Here is a 12188-nt window from a genome sequence, read left to right as displayed (position 1 = left end):
CCCCCGGCCTCCCCTCGCCCGGCCTCCCTGCCTCCCGTCCCCGGGTCGAAGCGCTTGAGCGAGCGGCGGCGGCCGGTAGCTCCGGGACCGCGCGCCGGGGCCACGTCCGAGCTCGAGCCGCCTCCTCTCCGGCCCGCGCGGGCTGTGCTCAGGGCGGGCAAGGTAGGATTGCGGGCTTTATTGCATTTACTTCCGCGTCCACCCACCCCAGAGGCGGAGAGGGAGACGCACGAGGAAAAAATTTTAAAAGAACTAAAGTGTCAGGGACGGTCGTGGTCCTTATTACGTTAGCCCTGTCTCTGGTGCTCCTGGAGTTGCGTGTGTTCCGCGGACACTCTTCAGTGAGAGAAGGAAGTTCCAGATTTGCAGCTGGGCACCAGAGAGCGGGAGACCCAGGCAGAGCCGCCCGCGCAGAGCGGCGAGGAGGGACGGGGACGGCCGGCGCTATTTTAGCTTTCTTTTTTTTCTGGGATTTTAGCTTTCTTTGAGTTTCATTTTCAAAAAATTCAATGAGTCTGTCGGTGTGTATTGATACTTACATATCAGAGGTTGTGGGAGGAAAGCCAATGGTGCTATCTTACAGAAGCAGCAAAATCTCTAAACTTTAAACTCGTCTGTAAAATATTCCCGTTCTGTGCAAGAAGTTCAGTTCTTAGAGACTCTTTTTTCCTCTTTCCCGAGACCAGTTCCTGGCTATGAAGTGAACGATGAGGGCTTATTTATGTTGGAAACTAAGAAGGGCCATAGTAGAGGTGCAGTGCAAGAAAGCCAACGGATAAAACTGGAGATGTGTTGCAGTCATTAATTTCAGACCCCCACCTCCCTTTTAATAGAGAAAACGGAACTGTTTTTAACGTGAGATTGCAATGACTCTTGCAAGGGATTTTAGGGTTATGGACAACTGGTGGGAGTTTTTATATCTTGAGGGGAAAAATTAACAATAGCCTAGTAGAATAACCAGAGGGACAATTTGTGGAGCTACCTCTGTTGATCTGGGTAAGGACAGATGTGGATTTATCTTGCTTGTAAGATAAATAGCACACATTCACCTGAAATATTTTTACGATAGATGGAAACATTTGCAACTGTCCACACAAGTTTGGACATATAATTGGGGAAACAAAATGCTAAAACATGCATTGGTGCAAGTCTTTAAAGCAGGCAATTGCAGTGAACCTGTGATGTGTAATAATTGCAGAAAATGTATTATTAGTGTAGCATGAACTTTTAAACAAAAGAATAAATTTCAAGATAAATTAAAATATCTTCACTATATCGATTCTAAGCATTTCTAGCTTCCTCTGTGTTGTTGCTTTTGTCCAGCAGGGGGTGGTAGAACGCCATTTTAAGCCCAGGAACGGTTGTTTCTGCTCTTCCAGTCTTTCCATCATTCTTCAGCAGGGCTGGATATTGGGCATGTGAAACCTTCCTTTCTCTGCCCTCCTCCTTCCCAAAGCTATAGTATTAGTGGCCGATGAGACACGATTGGATGCAGATTTCATGTTCAGAAATAAATGCGAATGCTGGATCTTGCTATGGTTTGTAAAGTGTCTTAGTAAGACGCTGCTCATTTTCCCATAATGGCATGGAGTATGTAATAGTACAGTCTTAGGGCAAATGCAGGTGTGTTCCTCTGGAGGTAGCATTAGACCATTTTGTTAATTCACACACTTTTATGGCGAAGAGGGGTATACACTTATTCCCCAGAGATATGCTGTTTTAATTTTTGTAAACATGCTAATTGTATTTAAGTGTTCCTTTGTAATATGGAAAGGTATTTCCCAATACTGAGAAGCAGTCCTTGAAAATTGCAGTTAAAATACAGCTGCAATTAAATAAGTGTAAGTGGTGAGGAGAAATAAGGACTTCCACTACAAGATGTGTCTGTCAAGGCAGTGGTACAGCTAATGCAGCAGAGAAGTCATTTTCTTGTGTGAAATGAAGTTTGTTTGTGTTTATTCTTTAAAGTTTCACCCCAAATACTAGGAGAGTCTTAACTGTGGTAGTTTTTAAATTATCATGTTACGATTTTTGTTAGTGTTTGCTTACAAATTTCTGCAGATTTTCAGTATTCTCCTTCCTACTCTTGTCTTTTTCCCATAAGCCATGTTTTTTGTTTTTTTTAAACAGTGTACATTTAAAGGCACCATAGTTTTTCAGGGATGCACCACATGCTTGTAAAATAAGCCAATTTAACACAGTTGGAGTCTGTGTTATAAGTAGGTTCCCATTCCAGAATATAACCCTATGTATGCTTTATACCTCATGGTATAAATTGGACTAGAAACTGATCAAATTTCCTCATAAGGTCAACATTGAACCTAACCACTGAATTTGATTTGGCTTGTGACCAGAATTGTGGAAATAATTGTTTGTGAACTGAGGCACCACTGTAATTATTAATGAGAAGGTTTGTAGCCATTTTTCTGTTATTGTAATCTATCTGTTCCTAAGGTTTTTTCTAGTACCTGTAATATTGAGCTTTCTGATTATTTCTGTGTTCATTATTCCATTTAATCTATCTCTATTTTCTGCCAATCACAATTATTAAATATAATACATGAGCAGAGCAGGTGTATTTTGATTTGAGAGATCATCACTTAGATCTGTTGCTATTGCCTTCTACTCATTTGCAAACTCATGTTTTCTCAGCTTTAATGCATGCCAGGTATGCTTGTCTCATTCTTGGAACTCTCAGATTTAAGCCTGGTTTGTACACAGCCTGTGACTTGTATATTTTTCTTGGCTTTCTTTGCCTGGATAATGTCTCTTAGTTTTCTTTGCCACTCAGCCTATCTCATCACTGAAGATATATTTCATTTCTAACAAATATTATATAAATTAATTTCTGCTTTATCTATTTATTGTTGAAGAGCCAGAGACAACAACAGTTGAATTCTGTTGTGAATTTCTGTATGGACACCATGAGTGCAAGGAAGCCTTTCCATCCCATTTTCCCATTAAATGCCATGCACATTAGTGTGTTTATCCATGGAATGTAGTGGATGCTTACCAAATATATATGGAGCCATTATTTAATGTTACCTAGCAAGAATAAGCCAAAGTGGCAGATAACTTTAAATACATTTATTCTTAAATTTGGATAATGATTCAGTTAGCAATATATTATGCATAGATCTGGGCATTTGTTTCAAATATTTTGTTTATATGTCACTACCAAGTATGTGGCAGACTTTCAATAAATACATAGTTGTCTATGATATAAAGTAGGAACAGTGATTATTTAATTTTAAGTGAATAGCATAGATGCCCTGCTTTATCCCAGTCTTATCTCCTCACAGAAAATTAATTAGCCTGAGAATAAAGCAAACAAGTCTTACTATAAGATTTGTGTTTTGACGCTATATCTAAGGCACAGGAAATGGTTATGGAGTTGGGGTTACAAAAGTCTTAACATATAAAAACATAGAATTAAGTGAGGAGGATAAATCATGTTGATAATAATACAATGAACTAGATTAGATAGTGTCCATAGTAAATGTCTGATATGCCAATAAAGCAACGATTTAAAGTCCTCAAAATCAAGATAATCCCATGTGGTTAATTAAAGCTTGATTATTCCCTCAATGTCTATTGGAATCCAGTTCTGAACTGCCTGTATACAAAGGAAAGACATGCAAGAGAAGAGTTACTTGTTTTATTTTGTCTTTTATACATACCCTTGGATTTTCTCTCTCTTAAATGAAATTTCCTTTAGGCTCAAATAGCCTCTTGTCTAGAAGCTGTGTTTTTTGCCCTCATAGTTATTTTGGTGTTCTCTAGATCTGACTTCAGTGATAAAAAGCATGTGAGTTAATTGGGCAAAATACATTTTCAAATGGTCCATAATATCTTTATTACCTGTTTGTCTGCTTACCATTTATTCACTGTTACTGTTATTATATATGTCACTTTTAACTTGAAATACACTATATAGTTAAAGATATTACTAGTGTTTCTGATATATCCATGTTCATGTTCCTTTTCCCATCAAATTTCATAATTTATAATCACTTTAATTGGTATTTGGATGAGTCATTTTATTTCCAAGCCCCCTCAAAAGCCTCATGCTAATGCATTCCACCTCCATAGGGATTGCAGGTGGCCTGCAATTTAAAAACAACACTCGACATAGGTGGTTTATGAGAACTTTCAGGACCATATCCAAAATTGATATGAAATGTTCAAGTTTAGTAGTTTCCTGTTCTGAAAGTAACATTTTGTAGTTCAAAATTCTAAGCTATTATCCAGTAATCCAAGTTGCTAATGTATTTTCCCTTTCAAGTCCTTGTTTCTTTTTTTTTTTTTTAATTTTAAAGAGTAAAAGAAGGATAACATAGTAATAGGGGGGCTTACCGAATTACAGACAAAGTGGTAGGAAATTATCAGTGGTTGTTGTTTTACATATTGCTATCTACAAGATCATTTCCTGTTTCATGTTTGATATGATGAAACATTTTATCGACGCTATTGTACTTCCCACACTGTATTAATAAAAAAGACTGCTTTAACCAAATACACCTTTCCTCTTGTGAGAAAAACCCAAGGATTCTTTTATTTAGTATTGTGGGAAAGCCACCATTTTTATTAGTGAGCTTTCTGTTCACGCATCCCGCTCAGCTGTCTCTCAGCCTCATACGTTTTATCTCATTGAAAGTCTCTGTACCTGAGGAGATGCACATGGATGTAGATGTGCAATGGCATGAGGTACGTTTTCACAAGTCTGAAATATCGTGTTGTTTATGACCAAAACGTATTCTACTCTCCAAGAAGAAATACATGCAAAGAGCTGAGGTGGAGTGATGAAGGAAAGTGAGTAGGGAAGTTCCCTGATTTGTTTCCGGGAAGAGGATGCATCAGCTCAGAGAGAGTGGGGAGCTGAGCTGTTGTGCCAGATGGTTGAGAAGTTTAGATAAAATCTGACATAGTTACCTGCAGAAAGGGGAGCAGGAGAGGCCAAAGCATAGGTGGTGTGATTACAGGTAGCTGTGGTTCCTCCTCAGTGAACAGTCTTGTGTGTGACTGGTGAAGTCATTGAATGGAAGAAGAAATCCCATCAGTCACTCTGCAGGGTGTTTTTATAGGAGTTGTTTCATTTTGTGTTTGAAGCACATATAGCTATATGCTATATACTCTGGGCTGTTACATTAAAGATGAAAGAACTGAATTTCACAACTGGTGTATAGCATCTAATAAGAAAGAAACTACAGTACACATTCCACTGACTAAATCATTATTCTTTGAGGTAGCAAGAGATTGTTGAACAGAGAAAGCAATCAAGGTGCAGCCTTAGTTTCAGACTCTCTCTAATCATTCCCACCTGGCATGATAAAGGTAAAGTTTTCAAGAATTGCACATATTTACAGTGAATAAAGTGATATTTTGATATATGTATATTTGGGAAAGTATTCATTAAGCAAATTAGCATTCTTATATTTACCTTTTTTGTGCTGAGAACATTTAAGGTATAATCTCTTAGCAGTTTTTGAGAATATACATAACTTTGGTCACCATGCTGTGCAATAGATTCCCAGAGTTTATTCTATCTGACTGAAGCTGTGTGCCCTCTAACACCTCGTTATTCCTACCCCACAGCTCCTGTTAAATACTATTCCATACATCCATGATTTTCATCCTTTTGGATTCCTCAAATAAGTGAGCTCATAAAGTGTTCTATTAGTGTATGTTACTAATATTACTTAGCCTAGTGTCCTCTTAAATTTATTTACACTGCTGAAAATGGCAGAATTTTCGTGTGTGTGTGTGTGTGTGTGTGTGTTTCTCACATTTTCTTTATCTGTTCATCCACAGATGAACATTAAACCTCCTCTATAGCTTGGCTGCTGTGGATAGTGTTACAATGAACATGGCAGTGTAAATACCTTTTTGACACATAGATTTCATTTTCCTTGGACATGTACAGCAAAGTGGATAAATGCTGGCTAATATGAACCCAGACATCACCAGCAACAAAAGAAAACAATCCCAAATAGAATTCCTTAAAAAAATCTTCTAGACAGCAAAGGAAACAGTGAACAAAATGAAAGACAATCCAAAAATGAGAGGAAATTTTATAAACCATACCTCTGGTTAAGAGGTTTATATGTAAAATACATAAAGAATTTATATAATTTAAAACAAAAGGAATAATTCAATTAAGATGTAGGAAAAGAGGCTGAATAAATATTTTCCAAAAGAGGAAAGGAAAATTTCCCAAAGTACATGAAACAGTGATTAATAGCATTAATCATCAGCGAAATATAAATTGAAAATAATTTGCAGGTTCACCTCACAGCAGTCAGACTGGTTGTTACCAAGAAGAAAAGATCAGAGCTGGTGATGCAGTGGGAACAACTGGACACTCTTGAGGGGATGTGGAACAGTACAACCATTAAGGGAAATGATACAGAGGTTTTTTTAAAAAAATTAAAAAGTGAATCTATATCATCTACTTATTTCTCTTGAATGGGCATTTCTAAATTAGTGACTGCTAATTAGTAAATGAGTAAAGGTTTTAGTGATATACAATATTAACGAGTGTGGAGAACCAGCACATTTAGAGATATTACAGCAGTTGTTCAGGGTGGCTTCTTGATTGTTCAGTATAATTCATTACAGACTATATAACATTAATATTTAAATATAAGCTATATCTTTAAGTGGCTTCCCTTACTATGACACTATAATTAATAATTTAGTAAGTCATCAGTTTGTGTTTGACATACAGAATCCTTTCATTATGAAATTACATCAGTTTAGGGTGCTTTTAGAGGCAAGGAAGAGAACAATTCAAAAAGGCTTAAAAATAAAAAATCTATTATAGTATATATAGGCCATCTGGAGGCAGGTTTGGGTTTTATGTTTCTGCTCATGATTTTGGCTGTTCTCCTTTACTTCATGGAAGAAGCTTGGCTTTTAAAATCTCCATGTATCACACTCCTGTGCAATAATATCTGAAATTGGGAAAGAAACATTTCACTGGCTTCCTTTGAAGGAAAAATTGCCATATGTTGTTCCTCAAATTTTATTGGCTGGAATTGCTTCAGAAGAGCACTCCTAAACCAAACATGGTTGAAGAGACTGGTGTTATATAGTTCCCCTTGAATAATCAATGTCCTGTAGCTGATAGGGAGCTCTCCCTCCACTTTAAGCTGAGAACTGACCAATCAAATTTAGTGTCCCTTTAGTAAAGAAAAAGAAAAAGAATGGGAGATAGTCAGATATGTCTACCCTGGGCCTGGGAATAATGGCAAGGTCTTTCTGGTAAAAATATGTGAACAGTGTCAAAAGCCAACATTTATAAAGTATACTAATTTTATATACTTTACATCTGTGATCTCATATAGACTTCACTTGCATCAATTAATAACGCACTTATGCATTTTATTTTATTTAAGTTTATTGATATATATTGGGTATTTAATGATCACATTCATTATATGGAACTTGTATTTACACATGATATGTCTTGATTCCTATTTTTTTCCCATTCCTGTCTCCTCCTTTCAAACTCCCTTCCCCTCCCTGTTCACAAAGCTCTGTTTTCATTTTATTCTTCTTTTCTGAGGGAAAGGAAGGAAGGGCAAGAAAAAAATCATGTAAACTTCTGAACTTCATTTGGAAGTTGATTTTTTTTTCACTGATGGTCAAATGAGATTTTCAAGAGATTAAATGAATTGCCAAAGGGGCTTAGTGGCAAGGTTGGTTTTTAATACCTGGTTGGTTGGAAAAAGAGTTGCCTTCTTTGTGCCAGGTCTCTGCATGAGGGAGGACGCCATCAACATAGTCCATCATTTTAGCTTCCTAAGTCTGCCATTTCAGCCCGACACACTGGCAGGCTGGAAGCAACAAAGGGCAACAGAGATCTGCTGCCAGGGAGGGCCCTCCCCACCCCCTCCGCGCCTGGAGTCTTCCCTGGGGCTGCGGGCAGGTGCTCAGGCCCAGTGGGAATGGGACCCAGGGCCACTGCCAAGCGCAGCTGTCTCAGCGCTGGTCATTCCTCCCTGGGTTTCTGGAGCTAGGCGGCCCAGGGTCCCCGGCTGGGTCCCCGGCTGGCTGGGCTGGCAGACAGAGTAAGGGAGCAGGCAGCGCGCCCCGCGCTGGAGCTCTTGGGGCTCCTGGCTGCAGCTGCGAGCGTCTGCGGCCAGACCACCCTGAACGCGCCAGATCTTTTCTGGTCTCGGAAGCTGAGCAGGGTTGGGCCTGGTCGCACTTGCATGGGAGACCGTCTGGGGACACCAGGTCCCTCTTTCTTTTTTTTTTTTTTTTGGTTTTTCTCCGATACCAGGAACCGAACTCACGACCTTGCGCTTGCCAGGCAGGCGCTTTGCCGCTGAGCTAAATCCCCAGCCCCCACCAGGTCCCTCTTTCTTGCCTTTTGCCCGCACAGAAGCTCGCCCACTCGCTCTCACCTGGCACCCCTCGCCCTGCTACGGGCCCGGCCGCAGGGCGGCGGGGACACTGGCACCCGCACTCCCTGCCGCTCCTTTCCGGCTTGTCCACCCACGGTGCCCCGGCCTCTCAAGCCCACCCCGACTGGCCCCGGGCCACAGTGCCTACAACAGCTTGGGATCACGACTGCACCGCGCCGGAGCCCTACAGCCACCGCCGCTTTCCGCTCCAGGCCCGCCCCGTCTCTCAGAAGCCCGGTCACTTCCTGCCACACACTCTCACCACAGCCGGGGCTTCCTCCAATCCAACAGGAAGATCCCAACCAAAAAGCCCAGCATCCACCGCCCAAACACTCCCCTGAAACAGTGGCCGGCCGGCTCAGGATCGATCTGCACACGCGCTCCCACCTGGGACCTGTGTGCCATGCACACCTGGGGGCCATACCTCGAAATACGGGCAGGGAGGGGCAGGGAAGAAGAGACAGACAGAGGAAGGGCCTGAGGCCCACTTCCGACCCTCCATGCCCACCTGGCCCTGGACCCTCCATGCCCACCTGGCCCCAGGGCCACTCCCGCAGGACCCCCACTGGACCCCCGCCCGCCATACCTTCCCTTTCCCCTGTCAGCCGGCACCTAGCACTTTGGAGCTCACCTGGCGATACCATGTGATGCCACCCTCCTTCCACACGTCCCCTCAGGGACACCCTCTGCTCCCAGTGTGACCCCGTAGAAAGTCTGACACCGCTCCCTGGCTCCCCACACCCTCTCAACTCCATCTCTGCACTCCTCTCTCCTTTGCTGTCCTCCCCTCTCCCCTCTGAGGTGAGTGAGGGGAGCTGGTTACCCTAGCCTTTCATATTGCTGGCTATCTCCCCGTGTTGCCTCCCTGTGTGGACTTTTCCTGCTAAATTCTTAAATTAATTGTTACAGGACCTGGGGCATCCCCAAGTCTAGCTTCTGTCTCTCTCTTTCCCTTTCTCTTTCTAATTGTTGGAGTCTAACTAGAGAGGTAAAAGCTGCCTTTAGTAAGGTTTCACATTAATTTCTTCCATAAAGTTTAATGAGACCCTATTTTATCCTTTCCCCTGCCTGTTACCCCTGTCTCTACTTTTGCAGCTCCTTGGCTTTCAATTCAAGGGTCCACATGACATACAGGCCTCACATGTAAATTCTGTGGCCAACTGCAAAGCCTGTGTACCTCTGACCTGGACATTCCACATGAAGGGATCCACTGGAGACACTAATATCACAGACTCACAGGTTCCCTTCGCATTGTGATGGTGGGGACAAGTTGGAAACCATTTCATGGTCAGCAGCAGAGGCTGCTGAGTCCAGTGTAAAGTGGCAGCCGCTGGAAATGCTTGAGCAGGGGTGGCTGACTCAGCCACGACCCCACTGACAGAAGAAGGATATGGCTGACACCCCAGCAGCACAGAGACACACCTATTCCCAAAGGGGAGGACAGGAAGCAGGAGCACCTTACACAGAGGCCACCTGGTCCTGGGTAGAAGACTGTGATTTCTTTCATTCTGCATTCACAGTCCATTAGGTTATTGTGATTTCTTGTCTTACAATTTATTTCCTTAGGAATAAAACTTGGGCCAGGGCCATAGCTAAGCAGTACAGTGCCTGCCTGGAAAGTGCAAGATGCTGAGTTCAATTCCTAGTACCAAATTAATAATAATAATAATAATAATAATAATAATAATAATAGTAATAATTGACTGCTGAGAACACTGACACAGGAGGATCACTGCAAGTTTGAAGCCAACCTGGGCTACAAAGTGAGTTCAAGGTCAGCCTGAACCACATAGTGAAAGCTTGTCTCAAAAAGACAATAAATAAATGAATAACTAAATAAACTGAATAAATACATGATTGAAAAAAGATAGATTATACTACTGATCAAACTATGATTGAAAGTATTCATTTTATAAAACCCCAAATTTCACTAAATGCACTTATAAACATTCCTGCACTTCAGCCAGCAGAGCTGGTGATCATTAATGGTGAAGGCCTCTCTCAGCCTTTCTCTCCACCTCCTTCAGTCAATCTGTCTGTCTCCCTCCCATATGTAGGCTTGTTAGCAAGTATATGTGTGCATAGATTCATTCATAGATGTGTCATTAAAAGATGAGCTGCTCCATACAGACAGTCTGCACACGTCCAGGTAACGTTTTCACGTTGACGTTTTCCTGCGCGTCTTCTCCTGCAGTCCGGAAGGGCCGCCTTCATGGGTGCGCACCATTCCCTCCTATACAAGGCCCATAGAGGGATCCTATGGAAGGTTCCAGTTGCTTCCTACTTCAACCACTGATATGGACAGTAGTCTTGAAAAAGAAGTCTTGGAAAGTGGTGTTGCTGTGCATGTGAGAAGAATCCCTAACATTAGCTCTGCAACACAAAGGGACACGTTCCAAATTCTGATGAGCTGGGTGAGGTGGCACATGCCTGTAATTCCAACACTCAGGAGGCTGAGGCAAGAGGAAGCCTGTGAATGTGAGGCCAGCCTGGACTACATAGTGAGTTCAAGGTCAGCCTGGACTACACAGCAAGAAAAGCCAAAAAACCCAAAATCAAAGCCAAAACAGAACAAAAAGTCTGATGAGCTGCCACACAGCTCTGAGACAAGAGCCTCTAGGACCATGTCCTCCAGGGCACCTTCCACCTGCTGCCTTCCATATTCTTACCAGGTCTGGGTGACCTCAGCCTTAGGACACACTGATCTGAAAAAGACAGATAACCTTTCAGGAATATGTGCCTTTGTGTCACTGCAGGTTGATCATCTTGGCCCTGGGAGTGGAGATTATCTCCACAGAAAGGAGTCTTTTATTCCATTAAACAATGGATTCCTGAGTGTTCCCTGTACCCTGGGATATGCATCTTTCAAGATGATGTGGTGCTGAGTAAAACATTTCACCTTGAGATCTGTCCTTGTAACTCTTAAAAGTTATTCTTGTTTTTTCTTCCCTTGAAAAATGGGTCAGCCATTTCCTTGTAGTTTCTGTCCCTCAAGTCGTGGGCTTGCAATTCCGATCCCCACAGGGTGGAGACATCCACTACAGGCTTTCCTTTTTACCTGCCTGCTGTGGACTATTGCCCCTTTTAAACAAAATTAGGATGAATCACTCCCTTCCAATACTGTGTGGCCAAGGAGATATTGGATTGCAGCGATGTAAAAAAAGTCCTCAATAGGGAAATCACAGGGAAAGGAAGAAGACTGGTAGCCAAGGACTGCACAGGGAGAGGAGAGGGACTTCATGTCAGTGTGGAACTGAGGACATTGTGGCACTGGACAGTAATGAAGCTGCCAGCTTGATGGCACTGACCGGACCATCACAAAAAATAATTCTGAAATTACACTAAAAAGCAATGTATTTACATATGTGTAGAACACTGGGAAGTAAGGGTATGAGTAAACACAGCAGTAAGTGGCACAGGTGGGGGGAAGAAGGGTGGGTGTTGGGCAGGAGTGGGCCACAGATGGATGGAGGTCAGGAGGTGACACCTGCTGCACAAGCACAAGGGCCTCAGGTCTGGAGCTGGTGGAGAAGCAGTTCCTGCAGCTGGCGAGATCACTTCAGTGCTAGAGCTGGTGAGGAAGCTGCAGGTAGAGCTGGCGCAGGCTCTGCATGTGGGACTTGAGCCTTGCAGCCAGAAGAGGAGAAAAGATCAGTGACTGTCCATATTCCTGCCTTGAGACAACTCTGTCCACCAGCCCATCCCAGGAAGGTACCCCTGACCACAACCACCTCTTGACTGCTGGGTCTCTTGAGGCTCCTGGGCGTACACCACACC

The 12188-nt window shown here is 42.6% G+C and overlaps 1 protein-coding gene across 1 annotated transcript; it reads left to right on the top strand.

Annotated features, from left to right (window-relative positions):
* LOC106147093 (proline-rich protein HaeIII subfamily 1-like) lies at positions 1 to 11296 on the top strand (the record flags this gene model as incomplete). Its single annotated transcript, XM_013506950.1, is given in 2 exon segments — positions 1 to 162; positions 11168 to 11296. Coding segments are annotated over 2 exon segments (291 nt in total), but the record flags the coding sequence as incomplete, so codon positions are not given.
* Positions 11297 to 12188: the final 892 nt, after the last annotated feature.

Source organism: Chinchilla lanigera, unplaced genomic scaffold, assembly GCF_000276665.1.
Source record: "Chinchilla lanigera isolate Chin_1 unplaced genomic scaffold, ChiLan1.0 scaffold00117, whole genome shotgun sequence".
Lineage (NCBI taxonomy): Eukaryota > Metazoa > Chordata > Mammalia > Rodentia > Chinchillidae > Chinchilla > Chinchilla lanigera.
This window is presented reverse-complemented; position numbering and strand designations above follow the sequence as displayed.